Genomic DNA, 27,978 nt, shown 5'->3' with positions numbered 1-27,978 from the left:
TACAATATTACAATGTGCCCTCAGTGGTTGCTTCCCATTTTTAGGTTTTTGTTTAACTTGTCAAACACAGTGCATTCATTATCAATGTCTATACATCTCTATATTCAGAGGACGAGTCCTAGAGATAAGAAATATTAAGAAAACAGCAGAAAATAAATAACAAAAGGACTAATATCAACTGCTACACAATTCATTTCATTTTCATAGTAGTATTTTTTTTTTGTTTACAGAAAAAAAGTTGTTCTTAAGGCTTATGCTGAATCATGTGGATTGTTTACCAGGAAATATAAGGACCGCAGGAATAAAACTGCAATGACACACTGCCCTTCTGCATCAAACTTAACAAAACACAGATATTCAATTCATCACCATCATTCAAGAAAGTCTATTCTTACTACTGTACCGAAAAAGACAATCGAGAGGAAAGTCATGTAAAAGAAAGCAAGTGACCAGAAGGTTGTTAGTCTTCTAACATTCCATCCTAGTCTGTTTGAGGGCGCATTAAGAAGCCATTCAACACACACTACGGGAATAGCTGGCATCTCCAGCATTCAGATTATTCACAAGAATGTTTCAGCAACTGGTTCTGGAATGTACTCTGATGGAAAGACCGCATCCATGGCTACCTGCATGAATTGTTCGTATTGGTAGTAGGCAATTCATGACTGTTGTCAATGAGATTATATATATATACACCCAAGCTCATCCCATGAGAGAGAAGTCGTGTTCCTGAGAGCCCTGCTGATGAAAGCGGAGCAGGGCTGGGGTGGAGTGTTGAATGCTGGGGCTAGAGGGGAAAAACAGTCTCCAATTAACAAGATTTTAATTTTCTTCAATTAGGCTCAAATCTAGTTCTGTACAATCCCTCTCAAAGACACTCGGCTGACACTCTTCTCGATCAGGGTCCTCCTCTTCCTCCCCCTCTTCACCCTCCTCATCACTCTCGCTTAGAGGTCCAATGCTCGTCCTTCCCAGCCCCTCTGCTGGTGAACATGACCCTCTGAAATCCCCCCAAAAAGGCTCAAGGCCCATGCAAACGTCCCCCCCAGAAGCCAGCCTCCCACGCTCCATACAACTCAAGGGGTCGGTACTGCGAGTCTGGAAAGACACAAATAGGAGATCAAACAAGGCCTTGTTTACACATTTTATCATGCCTCTAGAAAAACAAGAGCATTTTACATTCAGGACTCTATTTACAATAAAGAAATAGGTATATCAAATGAAACCAAGTTGATATAACTGGCTAGGAAGTGGAAAAAATGTACCATCATACATAATATCTGTAATTCTTTTAACATGGGTGCCAAAGATAGTTTTTCAGTTAAAATGTGACAAACTGTAGAAACAAGGGTCATATGATACCACATCTCCCTGAAAATTAACTGTGATAGTATCGCCAAATTCAATATATTGGGCTGAACTGACAAATACTGTAGAGGTCTAAGCCTAGTCTCGTGTGCCCGACTCAAACTCTTCAAATGACTGTGGCTTTTGAAAAAGACTATTCCAAACTTAGCTAGAACACAACTGTTTTACATATACCACATGTACATGTTTAGCAGGAAATTAACAACTTCTTAGTGTCGTATTCTTAGTATTTTTTTTATGTCAGGGGGTGACTGGAAGCACTAACAAGGGAAGCCAGACTTTCTCAAAGACATTCAGCAGCTGCATGCAAAGTATATGCAAATAAATTCCAGAGTGAGTCTTGGTGTACAGTACAACAGTGAGCTGCCATTGCCTACAGTCAGGGCCATTGAAACTCTGCCAATCACCCAAACTCAAGGGCTGAGCCTAAGGCATATGGGGGGGTAGAAGAAGAGACAACTGTGGCCTGGGACAATGGGTAACAAGAACAATTATAGGCAGGTGTGGTCTGGGTGACAGTTTTGCCTCATGTATGTCTACTGATGTTATAAAAATGAATGGTCCATCTCACTGATGAATTGGAATGTTTCTTTGTGACAGTACAGTTAAACTGTGTAGTTTGACAAGCTTAACAAGGATGCCTTTTAAGCCTTAACCTTCCTCTGGCTAGAAGATGGCATGTTCCACCAATCTACATACGGCGGTTATCTTTTGTTTACCTGAGTCATCTTGGTGAAATCCAGTACTGGCCGGGCAAATGGTCTGTCTGGGTCACGCCGTCGCTTCAGGCCCGGTTTGAGAAGAAGCAGGTCGCAGGGCTGGGAGTGGCAGCGTGGGAGCTGAGGGGGGATGGCTCGGCGAAGAGAGGACGGGGTGCTGCAGGCAGAGGAGGGCGAAGCAGGCACAACTGGAGGGGGTGCTGCACGTTGGGGTGGAACTGGAGGCGGTGGCAGGAACTGAGCAGCAGCTTCTCTGATAAGGACAGGGGACAGCGAGAAGCGTCGCTGCGGAGGAGGGGGAGGGTGGAGCGGGGAGGGAGAGGATGAGCAGGATGACGGAGAGGGGAAGAAACAGCAGCAGGCGCCTCCTCCAGCAGTGTCACTTGGGTCCCATGGGAAATTCCAGGGCAATGGGGAGTCAGGGGAGAGAGCAAGGCTAAAGAATGTGGGGCTTGAAGAGGAGTGTAGAGAGGAGTTTAGAGACGAGCTAGGAGCACGAAGCGGACAAGGCCCCCCCGCTCCCCCTCCACTGTGGCATTGGCGATTCACAGGTGTCCAGACCCTCGACGCGCTGGGCCGCCAGGTGTAACGGCAGCGTGAAAGGTCCTCTGGCACGGACAGTGAGCGACAGTGCCGTTTGGGGGGTGGCGGGGGGGGAGGGGGTGCACCGGGAAAAGACAGGTCCGTTACTGAGGTGCTTGGGACCAGGGGCCGGTGCAGGGCTTCCCCCTCTGGGAGGTGGGTTTCGGGGGAAACCAAAGGGACAGGGCCGGGGGGGAAACTGGAGCTCAGCACACCCTGCAGGCCAGGCTTGGAGGGAGGGCTGAACTGCCAATAACTGCTCTCTGTGAGGAGAAAGAAAGATGATACCATTAATACAAACTACTGTCAATATTAATTTAATTAAATTGTGAGAAAATGGACAAAAGGCAATTCATTCCTGATGCAATGTAGTTGCAGTTTGCTCTTGACAACAACCAACAGAGAGAAAAATGCAAAGCGGTATCATGATTCAACTTTTACAGGGAGCTGTTATGCATTAAACACAGTGGACTTAGCCCTTTAAAAGGGAAATTTCACCGCTGGTCTTTCACTCTATATGTCCAATAATATGTTAAAAAATCAAGAATTTCCAGGCCTCCCGAGTGGCGCAGTGGTTTGAGGCACTGCATCGCAGTGTTGCGGAGTCACTACAGACTGGGGTATCTGTATTTCAGTCATGTGAAATCCATAGATTAGGGCCTAATGAATTTATTTCAATTGACTGATTTCCTTATATGAACTGTAACTGAAATTGTTGCATGTTGCGTTTATATTTTTGTTCAGTGTACAGTTGTTTATCTAAACCAAAATCTAGCTAGTTTTCATAATTCGCTGGCTAGACTTTTCCAAGCAAACTAATGTAATTAGCCAGTTGCTATCTGGCGATGTGATTTGTAACTTTGCAAGCTAACGTTAGCTACATTAGGTTACGTTAGCTACAGCATATCGGACCGTATCTAACCATTTGCTAGCTAACTAGCTACTGCTGAGTCTAAAGGCACTGGCTTATGTGTTCTATTTACAGAGTCCGATCCCATCAACATCTGCCGCGGCATCAATATCAAGCTCAGCACCAGGACCTAGTGTAAGTCACCTTTGCTAAATTTGATGAGCAAATAAACACATTGGACCCAGTGGATGAAAGCTTTCAGCCAGGAACAAGCTCAACATCATCTGACTCAGAAGAGGAAAAGAGTGCGCAGGGCTGGCAAGAGCCAAAGTGTACAGTCTATGAGTCCAAGGTCAAGGAGCTCATGAAGTTCTGCCAGACCAGCTGCCATTGGCCAACACAAGGTTCACCAGTTAATGAACATTCAGGACTCTGCCTGGAACATTCAGCCAACACAACATCCATATTCAGGAAGACTGATGTTGTAGTATAATACAGAATGAAAAGTATGCCCACAACTGCATTGTGGTCTAGATATTGCTAGCTCTTGTACATATGTATATAATTGAGATAAAATATTATTATTATTTTTGAGAATCTTATTTACAAGTGTACTGACAAGTGACTAAACAATTCCAGCTGCATCAGAAACCAAGCAAGTGTTGACTTCAACTTCATGATGAATTTATTGTGATATTCATGTAATGTATTTGGAAGTAACTACAATAATCTTTAATGCGAAAACAAATTATGTAGGTAGTTGGTGTATCATTTACGCTTTAATTTGTGAGCAAGTAAACATGTTTCAATAAAACAGATTAGTCAATGTAGCAAATAAGTAGACTTGGATTGTATTCAAAACAAAGTTTATTTTGTTCTGGAGACCGAGGTGAGTTTACACAGCAGTATGCAGGGACAGTTGTATGACATACACTGAGTGTACAAAACTTTTAAAGAACACCTTCCTAATACTGAGTTTTGTACACTCAGTGTATATACACCGTAGAATAAAAATACAATAAATACTACAGTTTTAAAACAGGAATATTTGCATATGGTGTGTTTGGTGGGTGCAATGAGGTGTTTGGAGTCACTTTGAAACAAGGGGAGATTGTTGTTATGGACTTTCCACATCTCGTCTAAAGACATCAATTTATTTGTATCCAACATACTGTCCATCGTGTGAGGGATTAATTGCTTTAATGGCCCCAACAACACACGCAGGCAAAGATATTCAGTGTTCTGTGCCTAGCTTCTCTCCACATAGAACTGCAAAAATAATCTGTAGGCCACCAAACTCTATTGTCTGTAAGATAATGACAAAAAAATGCCTTTCATGGGCAATCGTTGTGTTCTGTCTGTATTCCTACTGTAGCAACACGATGCAGAACATAACACATCTCCCAACCACACATTAGCTAGCTAGCTACAACACACAGGTATAGTTACTCAAAAACGAATATGAATCATTCCTTTACTCTCCATCCAAATGAATTCCTTTACTCTTCGTCATCATCAAAACATTTCTCCAACTTTGATCCTAAAAAGATACAGAGGTTAGCTAGCTATAACAGACTACAGTACATTTTAGGTATAGCAAACACAGCTGGCAAGCTCAACTTGCCTAGGTTGGCTTGTAGTGGTACTAGTAAGCCCGGTTACGGCCGAATCGATCACAAACTGAACAACACTGCTGCATTTGAAAAAAGAGCTTATATTGCTAGCTAGCTACCGACTACAAAACAACTTACTCGTTTGTCATTTGCCCTTCTGGTCTAGGCTGCCGCCACCAGATGATCTTGCAGGTTCTGAAGAACATCTCCAGCACAGCTCTATCCATATGTGAGACGAAACTTCGATGGTCTTGTCACAGACACACGATCTATTGGGTCTGCAGTGACCCTCTCCAGTAAGAACTGTCCGCGATCTAATTCGTTGTAGCAGACATTCGTCTTCTGTCAGAAATTCTGTTTGTTCACTTGTTTACAAGGATATGCTTCTTAGTAAAAACCTATTTGAAACAAGCCATTACATTTCGTTATTATCATGCCATTACATTATTATTATTCAGGATTTTACTTATAAATATTAAATCAACAAATTAAGAAATGCCAGGTTGGTCGCATTTTCGTATTGACAACATTTAACTGAGTCAACCTTGTTACCTTGTTCTTGTCTGTTGGCTTTTCTGTATGTACATACTTTTTTTATACAGAACCTATTTTGATGCACAAAACCATTCAAACTAAGTATGATGTTTTTTTTTTTTTACTTTTCCCTAAATATTCGTCACAAACACAGCTGCTGCGGTCATTCATTGGCATTGGCATATGTCCAGTCAAAGAGAGAACGCCGTGTTGAGAGAAGTAATGTAGCCTAAGCTACTGAAAACACGCCTTTTACAAGATTACATAATGACAGGAGCGTTTCATTCTTATTAAAGAGATGGAGTCCAGACAGTTTTCTGAAGTAGCCTTTCTGAATGGACATACCGGCCATTTTTTTTTTAGGTACACCACCCCGTTGAAGAAAATGGTTCGGTCCTACAGACAGTGAGTCATGTGACTTGTTATATAAAGCAGGCAGACAGGCTTCGAGGAATTCAGTTAATATTCGATTGAACTTAGAATGGGCAAAACTAGAGACCTAAGCAACATTGAGCGTGTTATGATCGTCGGTGCCAGGCGCGCCGGATTTAGTATCTCAGTAAATGGACGGCCTCCTGGGCTTTTCACACACACACACACACACACACACACACACACACACACACACACACACACGACAGTGTCTAGGGTTTACCGAGAACGGAGCGACAAACACACATCCAGTCAGCGGAAGTCCTGTGGGTGAAAACAGCTCGTTGATGAGGTGGTAGGAGAACGAGCAAGCTAACAGACAAACAGACCAATAACACGGCAGTGAAAACAGTGGTGTGCAGAACGGCATCTCGGAACGCACAACTCGTCGGTCCTTGTCACGAACGGGCTATTGCATCAGACGACCACACCGGGTTCCACTCCTATCAGCTACAAATAAGAAGAAGCGGCTCTAGTGGGCACGCCATCACTGTACAATTGAGGAGTGAAAAAACATAACAGCCAGTTCAGTTTACTTGAGTGGCCTGCGCAGTCCATCCATCCAACCACCTCATCCCCATATTTGTTTTTCTGCTTTTTTGCATACCAGTATTTCTACTTGCAGATCCTCATCTGCACATATATCACTCCAGTGTAAATAGCTAAATTGTAATTACTTCACCACTATTGGCCTATTTATTGCAGGTCACATTTGCAAATGAGAACTTGTTCTCAACTAGCCTACCTGGTTAAATAAAGGTGTTCTCAACTAGCCTACCTGGTTAAATAAAGGTGTTCTCAACTAGCCTACCTGGTTAACTAAAGGTTAAATACAATAGCCTTACCTCCTTACTTCATGTGCACACACTGTATACAGATTTTTGTATTGTGTTATTGACTGTACATTTGTTTATTCCATGTGTAACTCTGTGTTGTTGTTTTTGTCGCACTGCTTTGCTTTATCTTGGCCAGGTCACAGTTGTAAATGAGAAGTTGTTCTCGACTGGCCTACCTGGTTAAATAAAGGTGAAAAATATATATATATATTTTTGAAGTCCCCAGACCTCAACCCAATAGAGTATCTTTGAGATGAGATGGAACGGGCTGTTCCCAGCATGAATGTAGCATCGTCCAATCTGCAGCCATTGTGTCAGCATGTACCAACATTCCTGTGGAACATTTGACACCTTGTAGAATGCCCCGAATAATTCAGGCTGTTCGACCCGGTACTAGATGGTGTTCCTAATAAACTGTCCGGTGAGTGTATAGGCTAGAGAGAATCAGCGAACTCACACACATACATACACCTCCGGTAAATGCACCAATCAAAGTCACCAGCGTATGTCAGACCCAAAAATAACGTATTAAAACACCTTCCTCTCCTGAAAGTAGGCTCTAAGATAATGAATTGAGAAGGAAAGTACTGTATGAAGGGGACAGCTATGCTATGAAGATGACATTGACAATCATACCAAATACAAGTATGTAGTGTATATAGTGATAGCTGACAAGTAGAGGCTTTGAGGAATCATCTCTGCCAACTGTAGTTTCTGTTTTTAGAAGATGTCCTTTGCATGATCCGCCTAAAGTACATGCATGAAATAGATCGCATAATGTGGTTTCCTGTTTGGGGTGTATATAAAACAAGGGGTCGTGGAGAAGGAAACCCTTCACTAGGCACCATAGTACTGTTGTTCAGTCTATTTAACTTTATTAGCAGTAGCCTTCTTTTTGAGAGGTGGAAAATGAACGTACCTCTAGCCCCCGTGCCTAGTGGGGCTGCCTCTCTCTCGCTCTCTCTAATAATGGCTTGAATAATGGGCTAGTCTGAGGAGTTTTCTAGGCAGAGACCATGGCGTGTTTTTTTTAAAGATTAGACAATGTCAGCTAGCATTCAGACCGTATGACTGTGCACTATCAGTAGCCTTTTGGAGCTACGCTACTCCCCAGGATAGGCATTGAGTAGGACAGCTAACGGGTTGTTTGATGAATGAACATCCCCTGATCAATCCATCCCTGCGTCTCATATCTTACATTACAAAATTACTGTGTTGTTATTATTATGATATTACAGTGGTTATGATCAGCATATTTCAATGATGAATAGGCATACACCTTGCTAATCACCTCGTCATCCATATACCACTCTATTGAAGGACAAGGACATCTGTAAATTATCAAAAACGTTGTGACATGTAATTTGGCTACTGGTCTATTGTGTCACAACATTTTGGTGCAAAATAATTTCCTAGGATAACTACATGAGCTAAAATGCTGAACATGTGCGCAATGTTTACAGTGCCAGTACACTCAGTTGTATTGATTTCTATGCCACCAGTTTTGCGAGTGGGTCCCCCAGTGCTGTCACAGAGCAATTGACAGAAACCAACTGTTTTTCAAAACATCTCTGCAAATTAACATAAAAAGTAGTCTTTTTTTTTTTTTTAACAAGGTGAAATTAGATTACTATTGGTTGTGAATAGGCTACTGGGTGGTTGTCGGGTTGTTTTCTAACAGTTGTTTGCCCTATTAAAATGTTTCATATACTCCTTTCAACAACCAGTTCTCTTCTGTAATTTGGTATTCACCCCCATTACCCTGTGCTCGTGTCAACATGGCACAGCACAAAGCCAAAGTTACAAAGCATAATGCAAGGCATTGCTGAATCACAGGCTAAGTGGCTATACTTGTACATACTCACCAGGCATCAATCCATCTGTAGGCCAGCAAATTCCTAGGTTGTTGGGGTCCAGCAGAGACTGGAAGACATACATGTTCATTTAGAGGAGACACAGCACATAAAATACCAATCAGAAACAAACTGACAGCAGGGGAAATAAACGGTCCTAAACATGAGGACTATATTACAGTCAAGACAAGGGCACGCAAGCAGTCATAGGCTAACACAGAAGAGAAGAAACCTTACCACGTTGAGGGCCGTTTTGTGAGTGTTGCCGTCCAAAATATGTTCCCGCAGACGCTCGACGATCAGTGTGACCATGGCATGGTTGCGAGGAGTAGGGGAGGTGGGTGAGGTGGAGGGTTAGGGGGAGGGGTGGCCCTCTGTCTGTTCGTCCGTCTGATTGAGAGTAGCTGAGCTATTCTGGCACCTCCAGTACTCCTCTGGGCCAGGTTGCCCTGCCCTGTCTCACTGGGGCATGTTCATCACTGTAGTCAGCTCACCTGAAGGGAGAAATCAGACACACAACAGGAGCCCTGTTACCACTTTTGTCTTCTCAACAGGAAACGGCAGTACAAGGGTCACCTTCATTAAACTCCAAAACAGGAGCAGGTGTTTAAAACAGTGGTTGTGCCTCTTAAATGGGACATCTCTAAATGTTTTAGGACATTTGCAATAATCCCATTTTCATCATATTCTGTACAGTTTGCCATATTGACTTTGGTGACCCATCCCTTTCTCTGTCAAAAGTCTCCAGACCTAGAAGATGGAGACCGACTTTGAGATGCTCAACCACTGAACAACCCTTTAGGAAACATGCACATTAACATGTGTTCAGACACACACTATGTGAGTGCAGAAAGAATGGTGACAGGTACCTGGGGAAAGCGTGAAGCCTCAAGGTGCCTGCTGTTCAGGGCTGACCTGCCTGATGAAGCCACTCTGGGTTTCTTGAACAGTCCACGCTATCCGTAATCCCTGGGACGTCCCTATCCCATTTGAAATTAAAATGTAAAATGGTTAAGGTAAGGGTTAAGGTTATGGAGAGTCCCCTAGATTCCAGATAGCATTTATCACTACGCACATGTCCAACAACCAGAACATTTGATCAAAAACAAATATATCAACCAGTAACCTTAAAAGGATTCTTTGGGATTTTGGCAATGAGGAAATCTATCTATTTCCCCAGAGTCAGATAAACTTGTGGATGCCATTTTTTTATTTCTCTGCGTGCAGTTTGAAGAAAGTTAACTACAGCTAGCGCCATGACTGGAAGTATATGGCAATAGAGAGCAATAGTAATGGCGTCGTTTTGTAGGCACTAAATCTGCCATGGTTTGTTGAACAAAGTCTATGGAGAAAATGAATGGAGTTTATTTATTATTATTTTTTGTTGTTGTTGATAAACACTGAAAATAAGGTCTGTGGTAAACAGGCTTAGGAGATCTTGTACGTTTTGTTCTACGATATAATCTTCAACAGCTAACGTCCCTTTCTGTGACTTTTCAAGCATGTATGTAATAAAGCACAACATAAAGCTCATAAAGGCTTCATAATTCACAAAGGTTATATTAACTGACTAATATCTCAATGAACAAAACATATAAGATCTCATAAACCGGTGTTAAACGACAACAATAATGTCTGAGGTTATTACAAAACCCTATTCTTTCCCTATAGGAATGGCTGAACAAACCAGAGATAAATCATTCCTTATTTAGGACTACAAGCTGACGAGCTCAATGAACTGGAAGCCTATGGTATCTGTTAGCATGCTATTAGATACCCATAGACTTCCAGTCATTGCACTAGTAGATACCCATAGACTTCCAGTCATTGCACTAGTAGATACCCATAGACTTCCAGTCATTGCACTAGTAGATACCCATAGACTTCCTGTCATTGCACTAGTAGATACCCATAGACTTCCTGTCATTGCACTAGTAGATACCCATAGACTTCCAGTCATTGCACTAGTAGATACCCATAGACTTCCAGTCATTGCACTAGTAGATACCCATAGACTTCCAGTCATTGCACTAGTAGATACCCATAGACTTCCTGTCATTGCACTAGTAGATACCCATAGACTTCCTGTCATTGCACTAGTAGATACCCATAGACTTCCAGTCATTGCACTAGTAGATACCCATAGACTTCCAGTCATTGCACTAGTAGATACCCATAGACTTCCTGTCATTGCACTAGTAGATACCCATAGACTTCCTGTCATTGCACTAGTAGATACCCATAGACTTCCAGTCATTGCGCTTACGCTAGTTATCATTGGCTCGCAAAACTTACTCATACTTCATACTGGACACCAACATAAAAATGGTATCCACCGGACTCAGGAGAAGAAGATAAACAAAGAGCCTCATTACCAAAGTCCGTAAGTATCCCTTTAATGATGGATATGTATATTTGAAAGGGGGTCATACTGAGGTCCAATCTTGCAAATTATTTTTCTATTTATTATGGATCCCCATTAGCTGCTACCAATGCAGTAGCTACTCTTCCTGCGGTCCAGCGAAATGAAGGCAATTAACTTAAATACACAATGAAAAACATTACATTTCACAACACATTTAAGTGTGTACCCTAAGGCCACTGATTTACAACCACATATCGACAACACAAAAGCCATATATATGTACGTGTGTGTATGGTGCGTATGTTATCAAGCTTGTCATAATCTATCAATTGGCACGCTCTTCTGCATGATCAAATTGCCAATGTAGCAGATTGAGATATAGCGGGGGGGGGGGGGCAATTTGGAAAACCAGAATGACGGCTACATACGTTTAGCTGGTAGATAACACATTAACTGGCCCATTACAAACATATCCAGTGTGCAATAGTAGCTATTCATTCACAATTATTATATCGTAGTTTTGAAGGTCGGTCTAAACCCGTTCACGTGATATTAAGCATTCTCATCGCTACATCAATAAAAAACTAACGTTAGCTATTCCGCTAACATTGGTAGCTAGTTGTTGATTTAACGTTAGATCCACAACCAGCCCGCACTGTGACAATCTGATGCTATGGTAGCTAACTAGCCGGTCAGTTAACGCAAGCGCAAATCGTAATTTCTATGGCTAGCAAGCTAACGTTAGCTCAGCGTACGTCCATTTAACTGATTATGCCGATTTGCAGACAAACACAAACATTAAAATCAACAAAGCTTGTTGGCCTTAAATTAGTCAATTACAATGACTCCCTCCCCACCATCTGATTCAATCCCTAGCTATCGAGGCTATTGCATGCATTTATTGCTACACCCTAGGACCTCTGCTGAGTCTAGGACGCGTGCTAGCAAAACACGGCCATGCAGAATATAATGCAGTGAGCTATTTTTCTGATTAAACGGAGCTGGTATCAATAACTTTTTGTAACAGCTACTTGATTTAATGTCGTTCTTACCTTGACCAAGAAGCCCACCGGACCTTAGGCCTTGCACACACGGGTTAAATACTGCTCATGAAGGATAAACCCAATTTGTAGCCTGTGCAGCTCCCGACTAGTCAGCCGCGCTAGTGTTCGGCTATGGGTCTCCGATGTATTGACCCATTAAAAAGCATAACATGTAACAGACCATTCGTCGATTCCAATATCTGGAACATAAAATGTAATATGATCAGCGTGCCAAATATCTAAAGATAGTATCTCTCTTTGAAAAATACATCGCCTACAAGCAATTCATCCAGTCGTCCATTTAGAAAAAAAACATTCACACGCCCGTAAGCGATTGGAATTCATAAATAACATTTACAGTTGGGGGTGGGGTGGGGGCAAGCAATGAGTATTCAATAGTGCATACAAAATATGTCAACATTAAAATAGCTCGGAATTTATGCTTTAAATAAAAAGCAAGCGCAAAATGTCATTCATGCTAGGAAATTTCAAAAATTGGACTGAACCGACAAAAATGTTTGGGACTTGTAGTTCGCTAAATCAGGATCAGTTGTTTACGTGACAAATTGATAAGACCTGATAATGCCAGGGCCCAACATTGAAATAGATCACTTTTGATATTAGGCTTTCTGAGACGCACTGTTCATCCCACAATACATTTGCGACAAATTGGCGGGTATTGGTGTGGCAAGTAAAACAAAATTAAAGACTCACCCTAAGCGTATAGTGTCATCTTGTGGCTGCTTGGCGTAATGCAGTTAGTATGTTGAAGCCTTTTATTTTGTTTATTTAACCAGGTAGGCAAGCTGAGAACAAGTTCTCATTTACAATTACGACCTGGCCAAGATAAAGCAAAGCAGTTCGACACATACGACACAGAGTTACACATGGAGTAAAACAAACATACAGTCAATAATACAATAGAAACAAGTCTATATACGATGTGAGCAAATGAGGTGAGATAAGGGAGGTAAAGGCAAAAAAAGGCCATGGTGGCAAAGTAAAGACAATATAGCAAGTAAAACACTGGAATGGTAGATTTGCAGTGGAAGAATGTGCAAAGTAGAACTAAAAATAATGGGTGGCTAAATTATAGGTGGGCTATGTACAGGTGCAGTAATCTGTGAGCTGCTATGACAGTTGGTGCTTAAAGCTAGTGAGGGAGATAAGTGTTTCCAGTTTGAGATTTTTATAGTTCGTTCCAGTCATTGGCAGCAGAGAACTGGAAGGAGAGGCGGCCAAAGAAAGAATTGGTTTTGGGGGAGACTAGAGTGATATACCTGCTGTAGCGTGTGCTACAGGTGGGAGATGCTATGGTGACCAGCGAGCTGAGATAAGGGGGGACTTTACCTAGCAGGGTCTTGTAGATGACATGGAGCCAGTGGGTTTGGCGACGAGTATGAAGCGAGGGCCAGCCAACGAGAGCGTACAGGTCGCAATGGTGGGTAGTATATGGGGCTTTGGTGACAGAACGGATGGCACTGTGATAGACTGCATCCAGTTTGCTGAGTAGAGAGTTGGAGGCTATTTTGTAAATGACATTGCCGAAGTCAAGGATTGGTAGGATGGTCAGTTTTACAAGGGTATGTTTGGCAGCATTTGTGAAGGAGGCTTTGTTGCGAAATAGGAAGCCAATTCTAGATTTAACTTTGGATTGGAGATGTTTGATATGGGTCTGGAAGGAGAGTTTACAGTCTAACCAGACACCTAGGTATTTGTAGTTGTCCACGTATTCTAAGTCAGAGCCGTCCAGAGTAGTGATGTTGGACAGGCGGGCAGGTAGCGGTCGGTTGAAGAGCACGCATTTAGTTTTACTTGTATTTAAGAGCAATTGGAGGCCACGGAAGGAGAGTTATGGCATTGAAGCTTGCCTGGAGGGTTGTTAAAAGTGTACAAAGGGCCAGAAGTATACAGAATGGTGTCGTCTGCGTAGATGTGGAGCAGAGTCTCACCAGCAGCAAAAGCGACCTCATTGATGTATACAGAGAAGAGAGTCGGTCCAAGAATTGAACCCTGTGGCACCCCCATAGAGACTGCCAGAGGTCCGGACAACAGACCCTCCGATTTGACACACTGAACTCTATCCTGGAACTCTATCCTGGAGCCATTTCCCCACAGAGTCTATTTTCCACATATTCAATTTGGAACATATCTTTATTAATTTCGTTTTGCATCAGTACTCAGGTTGTACAAAAAGACAATTAAGAAAAAAAAATGAATAAAAAAAAACTACTAAACAAAGTGATAGCATTTTCCCCATCGATATTGTTTTTAGAAAAACAGCTAGGTAGGCAGGAGAGGATGGTGCATGAGACCGTATAGAGCCTGACAGTCAGTTGGGTCACAGACTGGTGAACATGGTGATGTGGCTGGTGTGCAAAACGCAACATAAAGCTAATACATTTTTACTCTTTAGAGAGAAAACAGAATTTAGGCAGGTCAGGATAGAATCCTGTTTTAGAGGATGGGGCAGTGAAAACCTAACATAACTCAAATGTAATTGTGATGAAGGTAAATGGTGCAAAAAGTGCATTACAGTGGTCCAAATAGACATCAATGTAGGTACATGATTAGTGAAGCAGTTTGAAAATGTGCACTACAAAACCATAACCAAAGTGTAAAAAGTGAACCCAAAAGTGGTAAATATTTTACAGCAATCATCCCTTTCATAGTCAGCACAACACCCAGTGCAACCCTGCAAGTCTATTAGGATATACCCAAAAGATCTACCGCTGTGACTGACAGCAATGATCAGTACGGCTTCCACAGTAGCCGGTCGCCCTGCAGGGGCGCCTGTTGATCGCGGGAGTGGTCAGTTTCCAGGAGAAATCTTAGCCATCCCACCACATTCTCATCAGCCGTTAGATGACTGCTAAAGGCATACCCCAAGCCTGGCTGGGAGGATGGCACCTGAGGACCCGACACATCCACCTAAAGAGAGGCAAGTCAGTCTGTACAGTTCTCCAAATACAAGACAACACCTACTAAAGAAGAGAGTAAAACTGACACACCTGAGATCCATGGGGAAACATCCAGGGACTGTTGAATGACATTACTGGAGGTTTAGAGGAGAAGGGGGCTTTGGAGTTTGACAGCATCCCTCTGGTCCTCTCTTTACCACTGTAGTCTTCATATAGCTCACAATTCATCTGCTCAAGCAACCCCTGCCTGCATATAGTCAAGAATTGATCAGGTCAACTTAAGACAAGCAAATGCTATTACAAATGTAAAAACACCAAATGCCTACAGTTGGTCAAGAGGATCTTGTTCCTCTGCTTCTCCATGCGCTTCAGACAGAGGGTCCCACGCATGCAGAGCTCTCCGCCAAAGGCGAACCTGCATGTCCCAGGATCGGCGGCTGTACTTTCTATATTTGTTTGGAGTGGATGGGTGCAGCCCAGGGATTCTCAAACGCCTTGGATCAGAAAGAGGGGAGAAAAAAAAAAAGAATAAATATTCCACCTACTCATGGAGGCTTATATTTATATCCAACTTTTGAGTTTCCAAGGTCTCATCCAATAAATAGTTAAGTAAAAGTGTTTAGGGCTTTTCACAGGCCATTAGTTACCCTTTAGAACCTAGTTACTGTGCCCTGTTCTGATAGCAAAAAATAAATAAACAGAATAATCAGTTGTCATACTTGGGAACTTGCTCCAGGTAATTCTGGTAGCCAGAGGTGTTCTTGCCGTACTGAACCTGTTTCTGCCGTCGTTTCAGAACAGATTCATTGCCTTCCATGTGAGCTGGATCCAGGTTTCGTGGGGCCAAACGCATCCCTGCCTGGGACCTAGAAAAACAAGCCTTCAGGATTTCTACTAACATTGCTTGAAATAGTGCATGGGAATTCCCCATCTAAATAGAGAATATGTTATACATTTCAAAAGAGCAATGGTAAAGGGTTCAAGTCAACTGATTGAGGAACAGAGGCCCTTCATATAAAAGAGTCCTTAACTGTGCTCTTTAGGCTGACAAAGAAATGAGTGGATTCCTACCTCCTGACACCATCCATGTCTTCCGTTCCAACAGCAACACTTGCAGTAGACATCCTAAGGATACATCGCTCAAGGATGGAGGACCTGATAGGAAAAGCAATCAGACAAAAGTTCAGGTTAGAGTAATCAAAGTAAAAATCAGGAAAGAACTGACCTAAATGTTTTCCTTTGCAAAAATGCTCTAGTGTGCACTAACAAATACAACCGTCATTAGAGCAGAAGTGCAAGGCAGGTGCTGGAATACCAGAGTAATGAATAATACCTGCGCAGCTTTTGCATAGCAGGGGCAGGTCCTCTTTCTCCATTAATGGGGGAGGGGGGCATGGCTGGGGCTGTATTACTGAAAGGAACAGGAAAATAAAGGAAGGGGGGATACCTAGTCAGTTGTACAACTGAATGAGTCTTCAGATTTGAACCCAACCCCTCAGAAACAGAAGTGCATGGGCAGCCATAATCAACATCCACATCTTCAGCACCAGGGGAACAGTGGGTTAACTGCCTTACTCAGGGGCAGAACAACCTTTTTACCTTGTCAGCTCAGGGATTCGATCCAGCAACCTTTTGGTTACACTCTAACCTTAGGCTACCCAAATATAAGTAACCAGTGAGAATAGGTGGACTTTTGCACAGCTGAACAAACATTTCATATTAGGCATAATTATGGTTAGGTTTAGGAACAAGAGTTAGTTTTAGAGAGGTTCAGGTCAGTTTTAGTGAGGTTCAGGTAAGTTTTAGTGAGGTTCAGGTAAGTTTTAGTGAGGTTCAGGTAAGGTTCAGGTAAGTGTTAAATATTAAGGAAAGGCATAGAAGTCAGTTGGGGTTAGCACGCTGCCTTTCATTTTCTGCAGGTCAAATATCATCTAAAAGTAAACCAGACATTTGGGCCCAAACCAGTTTCTCTGGGTAAGTTTAGGTTGACTGTTGTCATGCTCAATCAACAAAAGAAATGTACCTGACCAGACTGTCATACACAGAGCTACATCCTGGGAGAAGCCAAGGTTCAGGGCTGCTTGGATAAGAAGGTGGTCTGGACCTGAAGCCTGGGGGCAGCGCTGGAACGCCAGACAAAAGAGGCATTGACCAACCCCTAAAATAACAGTACACAGGGAGAAAAATATTATTCAATATAAGTGAATCATTTTTGTTAAATTATACCACTTAACTTTGTGGGTAGATTAAACAATTTCAGAATCAATTACGTGACCTTGTAATTAGCACCAGATAAAAAATAATGTAGTGGTGGTCGGCCACTTTATGGTGATAGAATTTTCGGCCATACACATAAGAAACATAACCTAATCATCTTCAATGTAGAGACGATGTAAACTACATGTGATAGAATGACAAACAAAAAAATACAGACCTCGACTCCATAAATGGACCTTGAAATGCGGATTCGATGCTTGTTGACATGATATATTTGGCTGCAGCCACGCAGTAAATTCACCATTGCGGCAAGGAAAGGTTTTAAATTAACGCCAGGTGCCATCAGGGCGGGGCTGCAGGGGTGTGGCACCTGCCCTATCTTGGGTGCGTTTAGTTCGATTGAACGTTTGATATGTTGCATAACGGTTTGTTCTGAACGACATGTTTCCCCAAAACACCAACACCCGTTTCAAGGTGCATTTATGGAGCCGAGGTCTGTATGTTTTTGTCATTCTATCATGTGTAGTTTAAAACTACTGAATATTGACTGAGTAACATGTTGTTCCCTGCTCCCTGTGTTCTGCTATTTTAGGGGTTTGCAATAACTTTGGTGCGTCATGAAAGCACCATATGTTATAGAAATCTGTCAGTCGATGACAGAGTCGAATGTTTTGACGCATGCAACATCTGAGCAGGGGAACAAGACCATAATTATGGCTAAAACCCTTATTTCTACAATTTGTCCTTGTTCGAGAGGAACAAATCTGTAATGTATCGTTGGTAAATTGTGACTGACTGACTGATTTACAAATAATAATGAGTAGGGCTAGTTATTTAGAATGCAAGGTTCTTTATAGATCAGTCAGCAGACACCTGCATTGAAGGCTGCCATGCCATACAAATCCAAATATAGAGTTATATGGGATTAGATGCCCCCTGGGGTAAAATGAGCCCCCACCCCCCTGTAAAATTCTCACAAAAACCACATGATGTAAAAATATACAAATAATAATAATAATAATAAATATCAACAGTTCCTCAGCCTTCCTTGATCAACCACAAGTGTATTCAGTTCCATAATTCCATCAAAACGATTTTGAGGAAAGTTTATAATTTCAATTGCAATTTAGAAAAAGTAATAGATATAATCCAAGGAAGTTAGATCCATTATTATTTTTTAAATGTACATGTAAGGAATCCTTAAGATAAATCTCCCACTTGTTTAGAGAGAAAAATGTTGATTGTTTTTTTGTGAAGTAGTAATATGTTAGGTTAGTATGAGGAGATGCCCCTCCTCCAGTGGGGCATCTCACCCATTTATGGTGAGGGTTAGTGGTCACCCATTTATTTAGGGTTAGGGGTCAGAGTTAGAATAGGGGCCAGGTTAGACAAACATGCATAGACTGGTTTTACAGTTTTATGAAGCGGCACACAGGATTATCCATCCGTATCCCACAAGCAACCTCTGCCACAACATCAACATCCGCCGCAACCTCCACCCCACAGCCTACTCAACACTCACAGGTCTCCAGTGAACTTGCTCTTAATGTTGGTAAGAAAAATACATGTTTGCACTCATTTTAGGAAACATAAAGTAGCATAGAGAGTGATTAGAAATACATGTTTATTGAACCAATACTCATGCATTCTTGTTGTTGTCTTTTTGTTTTTGTTAACAGTACCAGTTCTACAACAACAAACAGCGGCAGATGTCATATTGGAGTTGTCCCCCAGGCCAAGGATACAGGAGGCGAGTCCTAGGAAAATAAAGGCTGAGTCAGCTAGTCCTGACAGCCTCACCCCACAAGAGGTTCCTGGAGGACAAGGCAAAACAACTTTGAGAGAACTAAGAAAGCAAAAGGAAAAGGAAACAAAAGAAAGCTGTGGTGCCACTGAAAAAGGTTCTTCCAGGTTCCAAAACCACAACAAACACCCTAAACGAGCTCTTCTCTGTTACCGGTGGGGACTGGATACGGTGCCAGCAGTGTCAAAGGTGGGCTCAAGAGCTATGCTCAAATTTAACTGGGATGGGATTAATTTGTGACCTCTGTGTCAATAAAAAAATCTGGGAAAATGCCATTGTGTTAAGTTATTGTTATAAAATGCTTAATGTGTGTGTGTTTAATCAACATTTAATCAGTTATATTCCAAATGAAAAATAGAAATATTACAAACTATTGAAAACCTTTTGCTCTTGAATTCATTTTAGACTGCTGGGATATAAAATCTTTCCTTATTCAAATGATAATGAGTTTAGTTTAACTGTTCACAATGGAGGCAAAGATAAATGTTTGAGTTCTTAGAATGCAAGGTTAAAGAAGAAAGATAATTTATGTGCAAAATAGGTAAAATTGTATTATTCTTTTTTTTTTTAAATAGGGACACTTCTGTGAAACCCTGTGGCATAATCTTCTATTAGCTGTCCCTTTCCTAAAAAATAAATGTTAACATTTAAACTGTAGTAATTTATTTTCCTTTATAGTTTGCTACCCTAAGCATGGCCAAAAATGTTTTTCCAAGCTTTGCTTTTTTTGTTTCAGCTATTAGGCATTGGGGGGGACTCTCATCTCATGTTACCCCATTTTAAAATCTGCTAACTTTATGCCTAACGATAAACTTAAATTAAGACGTTATGCCTAACCCTAAACTTAAATTGGGCCCCCAAATGACAACCTCACAACTAAATTAATTCAATTTGACGATATAGCCTATTTTTACTTTGTGGCTGTGGTGGGGTAACTAGTGACAACCCTTTGGTCCGGCTTCCCAGTACGCTTAAAGTACTTCATTTAATAACTAGCTAATTATTTGATGGGGCTAATTATTTGATGTACAGTAGATAATAATAATAATGATTTACCATAATGCAATGCATTCGATTTTTCCATTTCGTAAAAAAATCTAAGAAAGGTGTCAGCTTTTGTTTAGAAATCCCATTATATGATGAATCAATGACTTGATATGAATAGGCTATTTATTTTTCCTACTTAAAACAAGGCGCTCGACATAAACACGACAATATACTTCACATCCCCCAAATATTGCGACAGTAACGTATTCCATATCGTTGCTACAAACAAAATGGCGTCCGGCAGTGGGGTATGTATCGTGAGGCTAATTAATCCTTACGGTTTTAGGGTGAAATCAACACGACTTTTATATGTCATAATTCGTGTGAGAGTAGAACGTTTGAGATCAATTCTAACTTTGTAAAATGACCAGACATTATGGACGTAAGCTAGCCGTGCTAACTAACTAGTAAAGCTTGTGGCTGTTACCAATAGCTATTTGTTTGTCTAACTCACCGGTTCTCAAAACTCTCCTCTGGACCCCCCCCCCAGATGTTTCACAATTGTATTGTAGTCCTGAACTACTTCACCTGATACACTTAGTCAAGGGCTTGATAATTAGTTTACAATTTGAATCAGATTTGCTAGCTCCGGAATAGATCAAATAGAAGGTACGGTTGTTGGTCCCCAGGAGGTTTGAGAACTATAGGTAGAAAGTAAAAACTATAAGTAATTGTGCTTGAAGAAATTGTAATGTGTTGAAATGTACTGTCATCATGCATTTCTTAAACTAACCCCCCCCCCCTTTTTTTTTTGTTTGTTCCTGAAGTCCAGTGGTGGAGGTAATAGCAGCAAGAATGATTTTCGACGAAAGTGGGACAAAGATGAGTATGAACAACTGGCTCAAAAACGTCTCGACGAGGAGAGAGACAAAAAAGATGGTAATTATCCTTTCGCCCCTGTAACTAACATGGGAGTTAACTAAGTGAAAGCTTCAAATTGAAATTGATTCCCATGAATACATTAATTCCTGTGAGTAATGAATAGAGAATGAACACACCATGAACGTATACATAATTATCATGCCCCCTTCTCTCAGGCAAGCCAGCGCCCCCAGTTAAGCGGGAACTCCTGCGACACAGGGACTACAAGGTGGACCTCGAGTCCAAGTTGGGTAAAACCATTGTTATCACCAAGACCACACCACAGGCTGAGATGGGCGGGTAAGAGGCTGGCATCCAAAGATGCTTCTGAAATGAAGTTGACACTGTTATTGTCACTCCCTTATCTAAGAGCTGTATGCATTATATTATTTATGGATACAGATTAGCCCTAATTGATGTCATTGTCTTTTTGACAAGTGATACAGGTTTCTGATAAAGGCATTGAGTGCTAACCTCTTATATCTAATGTTCAGGTACTACTGCAATGTGTGTGATTGTGTTGTGAAGGATTCCATCAACTTCTTGGACCACATCAATGGCAAGAAACGTGAGTATGCACAACATTGTCATCTACATTACAAGTGCAATGTATGGCCTCCCGAGTGGCGCAGCAGTCGAAGGCACTGCATTGGAGTGCTAGCGGTGTCACTACAAACCCAGGTTCGATCCCGGGCTGTATCACAACCGGCCATGATCTGGAGTCCCATAGGGCAGTGCACAATTAGCCCAGCATCGTCTGGGTTAGGGGATGGTTTGGCTGGGGTGGTGCTTTACTTGGCTCATCGTCTAGCGACTCCTTGTGTCGGGCCGGGCACCTTGCAAGCTGACCTCAGTTGTCAGGTGAACAGGGTTTCCTCTGACACATTGGTGCGGCTGGCTTCCAGGTGAAGCGGGCGGGTGTTAAGAAGTGCAGTTTGGCGGGTCATGTTTCAGGGGATGCATGACTCGACCTTTGCCTCCCGAGCCCGTTGGGGAGTTGCAGTGGCGAGACAAGATCGGAAAAGGGTGTAAAATACCCAAAAAATTTAAAGTGCAACGTAGATGGCTAAATTGGTCATCTGTTTTCTCATCTACTTTCTCCTCACAGACCAGAGGAATCTGGGAATGTCCATGCGCGTAGAGCGATCCTCATTGGACCAGGTGAAGAAACGATTTGAAGTTAACAAGAAGAAGATTGAGGAGAAGCAGACGGAGTATGATTTTGAAGAGCGCATGAAAGAGCTTCGAGAAGAGGTAGGTGATGGGGCTAGAATACTGTCAATCTTACTCTGTCAGCCCAAATGGATGTAATGTGTGTTATTAGTTCAGGTCAGGAAATAAATACGTATGTCTAACATGTGAGTATAATGACCATTTAAGCCATGTTAAAACAAATCGTGAAAGCATGTATCCCTGTCACTTTTCCAAGGAGGAGAAAGCAAAGGCTTACAAGAAGGAGAAGCAGAAGGAAAAGAAGCGCAAAGCAGAGGAGGATCTTTTTGAGGAGGATGATGAAATGGCTGCTGTGATGGGATTCTCGGGGTTTGGTTCATCAAAGAAAGGCAAATGACCTAAAGACTTTATGCATTTCTTTACACTCTACAACCTTTCCCTTTCAGCTGATCAAAGTAAACTTTGCTGTCTGTAGTATTCTATCAGCCTGTTCCCAGATGTGCTAAAGCCAGCTACTTGTTGTCATGAGCACAACAAAAGGGTTGGCTATAGAGCAAACTGTTCTGCCACCAGGTCGGTAGTCTATGACTCATCCCCAAAACCCCCCATTCTATTCCCAAACCAGCCTCCCAAAAAAACTAAACGCATGCTGTACATACAGTCTGAGGAGTCCCTGAAACTGCTAGGTTTGTGGTTGATATAATGGGATAACATGTCATAGTAATACAATTAGTAATTTATTGGGAATTTTATATCTGAATTTAGGGTAAATGTCCACAGATGTTTAAAAATAATAATAACTTACAACAGGTTCCCATTGACCTTGAAGATTTCTTTGTGTGTTCATTTGCCTACATTCCACTAGTTGCACTACATGTTTTTTCACGCAAATATAGTGGATGTTTATCTGCTATCAAATATGTCAGTTATTGGACAGTGCATTTTATTTTATTTGACTTTAACTGTTCGGCCCCCAAATAACAACCTCACAACTAAATGCTTCCCTAATAAATTCCACCTAGAAACATGGGGCAATTGTGTAGTAGTGTTTGCCTTACTCAAGACATCTGTAATTCATACAATAAATTGTTTGACTTTGTAAATATTTTGTACTGCCATCCTTCTCAATATGAAACTATGGTGCAAACAAAAGAGGATTACTCTGGAACAAATATGCTTGCTAACAAATGTTTTAGTTATGCATTAAGAAATTGTTTAGAAAAAAACATTCAAAAATTATCCCCAGGTTTAACTTCATTGCCTCTGGATTGATGTTTCTGTCTGGGGTTAGTTCAGTGACTTCCTGGTGCCGTGAGGGTGTCTTAGCGTGTGTCTGATTTTGTCTATTCCTGTAAAAAAAAAAAAAAAAAAACACCAGGGAGAATGCATCATTATGCATACCAAATGTACCATTCCTCTTAGCCTCCTGTGCTGAAATGACTGCAGGGCAATGGTATTATCTCACCTTGTTTCTCCATAAAGCGGGGGACTCGCAGCACTCCAAAACACATGAGTATGGAGAGAAGAGGGTACATAATAGCCACTGCCCAGAAGAATAACACCAGTGCCACAATGCAATTGTTCCCCAACACCTGGAAATAATAACAAAAGGAGAACCAACTCTATAAATGTTGTGCGCTACAGCAATTATGCAGCAGAGGTCACTCCAGGGTGGTCTGTTTCATTCCTCACCTGGATATGTCCTCCAAGAGCCCCATGATCAGAGAATAAACCTGCAAGCATCAAGCCCCAGGCCCCTGGAATTAAGTACCCTGACAGAGAAAGTGAGACGCATTATGATTCATGTGGGTTTTGGGGAGTTTTGAGGCAATTTTTTTGTATTTTTGTATTTCAACCAGAAATATGATTCTAACCAGAGATGATGTTAAGGGGGTCATCCACCCTCACAGCACAGAGGAAGCGGCGAAAGCCAATAAAGAGGAGAGATCCAGTGGCCCCACACATGACTGCCACACCAGGCATGTAGGTGTCTACTCCTGCACACACTGCCACCTGTAAACACCACAGAAAGACTGGACTCTGAGCTCAGCGTAAAAACAAATGCTTAGTTATTGATTATGCACAGGTCAACACAAGCAGTCACAACAGACCAACATCTCCCAAGCCCCGAACTGTATTACCATGCCAGCAATGGCCCCAGAGAGCATGCTGTCGAGATCATAGTAGTTCTTATCGATGCGTTGGATCATTAGTCCGTAGAGTCCTCCGCTTGTAGCAGCATGCAACAAGTTTACAGTGCCTAGCCCCAGTAACAGGCCCTCATCAGCATCCAACACACGGGGGTGAGTGCCTATCACCAGGCCCAAGAAGCCCAGCATTTGAAGGCATCCTCCCAGCACCACCATCTAAGAACAGTCATACACACAAAGGAGACAAGGAGTTGGTGGATGCAGAAGAATGCATCTACTTTTGTAGTCTTCAAGATGGCCTTTGCACTTGTATCCATGACTTACAGGCTGGCTGTGCTCTGTCTGTTTGAAATGGGGACTCCAGCGTCCAGCCCGTGATCCTATAACCCGCAGTGAGACAGCTGCCGCTGCACCACCAAGCAAGAAGATCACACCGCTGCCTGCATAGTCCTGAACGGAAATGTGGGTCAATACGAGAATCTCTCTGCTTGTAATGCATAGTTAAATCCTGAATTTGATTATGTGATGTGACTGGTTCACACCTGTGATGGGTAGGAGGTGGAGGTTGGACTGAAGATGCCTTGCTGGTCCCAGACCCAGTGACAAGCCAGAGGGTAGATTAATCCTGAGGAAACAGAGAGACTCTGAACACAAGCAATATAACAAACCTCACCTTAAAAGTATTGAGTGAAGGGCAAGTGGCCCAAAAACTGTGGTTTAAGAATCAGTGAGTGAGAATACCTGAGAAAACGTATGCGGATATGAGGTAGCCGATTGGTTCTGTCCTCTCGTTGGCAGCCCCTAGTGCCAGAGTAGTGGCTACAGCACAGCGAACATAGTTGAAGAAGAAGTTTACCATGTTTGTCTTGTTCAGTGTGAGGAAGAATTGGGTTCCGATAACAGCGTTGTGCTCCCCAAAGGCAAATGCATAGCCATGGAGAAAGAAAGCCAGCAAAGTGACAACTGAAAACAAACAAGGGATGGAATGGGTTAAAACAAGTAGTGAACTAAGGTTTACCCATTAGGCCGTTTGTTAAGTCGGTTGCATTGCATAAAAACATGAATACTTTTTTCCAGCAGATTAAAGATCTTCATGAACTAAACAGTCACCTACTCATTTCCTTCTTTGACCTGCAGGCCTATAGTTCAAACTCCTACTCTGCCACATCAGTCACCAGGAAGTGGAAACTGTGCTATCGAAACAACAAGCAGCATGCATGCTATTGCCACTTCTTGCACTAACATGCAAGCATAAAGCTTGCAACGTGTTTATGGGTTGGTGTTGGTGGAGGCCTGTAAGCATGTGACAGCTACAGTAAGTATCCTGAGAATACAGCCTCCTCTCATTCTTAGTCACATTTAAAAAATATATATTTAAGATGTGATTCCTGATTCTTCACAGATTAAATACTCACACAATGCTCTACTTCAAAGTGATAATTTTGATATCGCAAAAGAGCAGTTGCCTAAAAAAAAATTACAACTGTGGTTGTGCAGCTCAATATAAACAAACCGGTCAAATGATTACACTTCCATCAAACAGCATTGGGTGAACAAGTTAAATTTGGCATATGTGTTTGCATCTCAAGACATTTATATTTTTATAATCTCCTAGATTATCTTCAAACTAGGCAAAAAAAAACGACCAAAAAATGTCAACTTACATGTGTCTGCTACATTTTTAAAGATGACATTGGAGATGTTCTTTGGATCTGTTTTGCCTGCCTCCACAAACGCAAACCCAAACTTGAGGCCTGTGCAATCAAAGTTGAAAGTAAAGTTAGAATACATCTTTTTTTTTTTATCATCAAATAATAATATATCTATTTTATATAGTTAGCGCTTTTCATACAGAATCTCCAAGTCGCTTTAAAAAATGTAAAAACAAAACAATTCAGGCAGGTGGCAGTTCATTGGAGATGGTCTTCCACAGATCGATGATGATCCCGTTCAATAAAGGAGTAGTTTGAGTGCTGTCTTACGCCTGTTCTGATAAAAAAAAACTTAGGGCATTTAGCCTCGGGAGATGCCTTCCTTGACCACACCCTCCTTCCTTGCTCTTGGCCTGCCCTGCCTCTTCCACCAATACATGTGTTTTTTTTATGAACAGAAAAGAGAAGAAACTGAGCTGTCCGATCAGGTCCATTATTTACTGAGGTGGCGTCGATGGTACATCCAGGGAGGGAGAAACATCAATCAGACAGGCCAGGAGATTTTCATCAGGCTCTTCTGTCTATGAAGTTCACAGCTACGGCACTGTATAGGCTGGGACATCCACCACCGAAAGTGTAACACCCACCTGGGTCATCCTTCGGCAGCTATAAGAGCCTTAGAGACCACCACACCTCGGCAGTTATCCTATGAGGCGAGCCTCTGTCATCCACTCGCACAGTCCACGTCCTTCCAGAAACAGGGGAAGGTGTGATAAAAAAAATCCGGTGCTATGTTGATCAGGTGTTGGGATGCATTATTCAAATTAAATCAGCCAGCTAGCTATAGTTAGCCAAGACAAGGTAAACAACATTCAGTCCTGCAACTCCATGAGTCACCAACATATGTTTTTGGCCAACCCTCAACAGGTCATCAACCCCCACAACAACAACAAATAGATATATATATGAAATACTTAAAATAACAAAAAATATCTACATTTACAGAGCTCTCTACCAAAGCTTCCCCATGGTAACCACGGAACTGAGACGAGATAACAGTAAGATCTTACTTTACTACTCTAGCTAGCTACATTACCTAGCCTGCCTGTCAGACAGACAGATTCATGAACAATACTCACACAATGCAAAGAAGCTGCAGAGGAGGATGAACGCATCGTGGACAGCTATCGAATCAGGGAAAGTCATGTCAAACAAAAAACTGTACAGCTAGCCAGCTGGTAGCATAAACAGCTAGCTACTAGCTTGCAATCTGGTTCGTTAGCGCAGCCGTTAGCCAGCTGGTAGCATAAATAGACTAGCTACTAGCTTGCAATCTGGTTCGTTAGCGCAGCCGTTAGCTAACTATGCAATTGCAAAACAAACAAGTAGCCTAGCTAATGTTACACGTATAAAGCACATTAGCTATGTGTGGTTCACGGTATCAGGCTCGCAAGTGACTGATCGTGATGGAGGCAGACACGATACATACATATATCCAGTCTAGGTTGAAGATAAGTACTTAGCTAGCAAAGTATAAATTGCATTTTCTTTCCCGAACTCGAATTCGGGTGCTTCTATTACGTCACAGTTCCTTACCTGTGTGATTAGCTAATAATAATAATAAACCAATTTTATTTATTTATTTATTATTCATAATACAAAAATCAACTTACATTACTACAACAAACATGGCTAACAAAACAAACACAGTTAAAAATAATATAAATAAAATAATACAAAATAGAAACCATTTTAGTGCAATTGTATTCACTCTGAAAAAAATCGTATTATAATGATTTAGGAAGGTGTTATTCTTGTTGTTATTCACTAGGGTTAATGTTTTAATAAGACGGGTAAAAAAAGGTGTAATTTTGGTATAGAATTTTGGAATTTTTGTTTGTCTATGAAGTATTTGGCAACCAGAATACAATTTTTTACAATAATTTCAGTTGTCTTGT

General features: G+C 41.8%; 4 protein-coding genes across 7 annotated transcripts in view; 1 reads left to right on the top strand and 3 right to left on the bottom strand.

The window, feature by feature from the left end:
• Positions 1 to 51: 51 nt before the first annotated feature.
• LOC109873061 (protein FAM53C-like) lies at positions 52 to 12,633 on the bottom strand. Its single transcript, XM_020464575.2, has 6 exons — positions 12,205 to 12,633; positions 9,657 to 9,767; positions 9,025 to 9,281; positions 8,800 to 8,857; positions 2,088 to 2,932; positions 52 to 1,098 (listed from the first exon to the last, which is right to left on the bottom strand). The coding sequence occupies exons 3-6, from the start codon at positions 9,097 to 9,099 to the stop codon at positions 823 to 825; spliced, it is 1,254 nt and encodes a 417-aa protein (XP_020320164.1). The 5' UTR covers positions 9,100 to 9,281; positions 9,657 to 9,767; positions 12,205 to 12,633; the 3' UTR covers positions 52 to 822.
• Positions 12,634 to 14,330: 1,697 nt separating this feature from the next.
• On the bottom strand, positions 14,331 to 17,656 carry slbp2 (stem-loop binding protein 2). The gene is made up of 8 exons (XM_020464591.2): positions 17,551 to 17,656; positions 17,140 to 17,274; positions 16,450 to 16,527; positions 16,188 to 16,271; positions 15,836 to 15,982; positions 15,443 to 15,610; positions 15,207 to 15,363; positions 14,331 to 15,126 (listed from the first exon to the last, which is right to left on the bottom strand). The coding sequence occupies exons 1-8, from the start codon at positions 17,598 to 17,600 to the stop codon at positions 14,947 to 14,949; spliced, it is 999 nt and encodes a 332-aa protein (XP_020320180.1). The 5' UTR covers positions 17,601 to 17,656; the 3' UTR covers positions 14,331 to 14,946.
• Positions 17,654 to 23,250, top strand: zmat2 (zinc finger, matrin-type 2). Of its 2 annotated transcripts, XM_020464587.2 has the most exons (7): positions 17,654 to 18,885; positions 19,013 to 19,326; positions 20,952 to 21,063; positions 21,222 to 21,345; positions 21,540 to 21,613; positions 22,154 to 22,299; positions 22,475 to 23,250. In XM_020464587.2, the coding sequence occupies exons 1-7, from the start codon at positions 18,753 to 18,755 to the stop codon at positions 22,613 to 22,615; spliced, it is 1,044 nt and encodes a 347-aa protein (XP_020320176.1). In that variant the 5' UTR covers positions 17,654 to 18,752; the 3' UTR covers positions 22,616 to 23,250. The 2 variants fall into 2 exon arrangements, with proteins under 2 accessions (XP_020320176.1, XP_020320177.1); XM_020464588.2 differs by lacking the exons at positions 17,654 to 18,885; positions 19,013 to 19,326 and adding an exon at positions 20,223 to 20,432.
• Positions 23,069 to 27,978, bottom strand: part of LOC109873064 (putative ammonium transporter 1) — a 7,283-nt gene continuing 2,373 nt past the window's right edge. The window contains exons 1-10 of one of the 3 annotated variants that reach the window (XM_020464581.2): positions 27,160 to 27,604; positions 26,033 to 26,122; positions 25,110 to 25,331; positions 24,911 to 24,993; positions 24,693 to 24,818; positions 24,360 to 24,584; positions 24,093 to 24,231; positions 23,911 to 23,990; positions 23,684 to 23,810; positions 23,069 to 23,567 (exon numbers count right to left, since the gene is read on the bottom strand). In XM_020464581.2, the coding sequence (XP_020320170.1) occupies positions 23,506 to 23,567; positions 23,684 to 23,810; positions 23,911 to 23,990; positions 24,093 to 24,231; positions 24,360 to 24,584; positions 24,693 to 24,818; positions 24,911 to 24,993; positions 25,110 to 25,331; positions 26,033 to 26,122; positions 27,160 to 27,226 (1,221 nt within the window). In that variant the 5' untranslated portion in view covers positions 27,227 to 27,604 and the 3' untranslated portion in view covers positions 23,069 to 23,505. Of the gene's footprint in view, positions 23,568 to 23,683; positions 23,811 to 23,910; positions 23,991 to 24,092; positions 24,232 to 24,359; positions 24,585 to 24,692; positions 24,819 to 24,910; positions 24,994 to 25,109; positions 25,332 to 25,482; positions 25,612 to 26,032; positions 26,123 to 27,159; positions 27,605 to 27,978 lie in introns of those variants that run through there. The other 2 variants (XM_031808542.1, XM_020464582.2) reach the window with 2 other exon arrangements.

The sequence above is a fragment of the Oncorhynchus kisutch genome, linkage group LG28, assembly GCF_002021735.2.
Source record: "Oncorhynchus kisutch isolate 150728-3 linkage group LG28, Okis_V2, whole genome shotgun sequence".
In the NCBI taxonomy this organism is placed as follows: Eukaryota; Metazoa; Chordata; class Actinopteri; order Salmoniformes; family Salmonidae; genus Oncorhynchus; species Oncorhynchus kisutch.
This window is presented reverse-complemented; position numbering and strand designations above follow the sequence as displayed.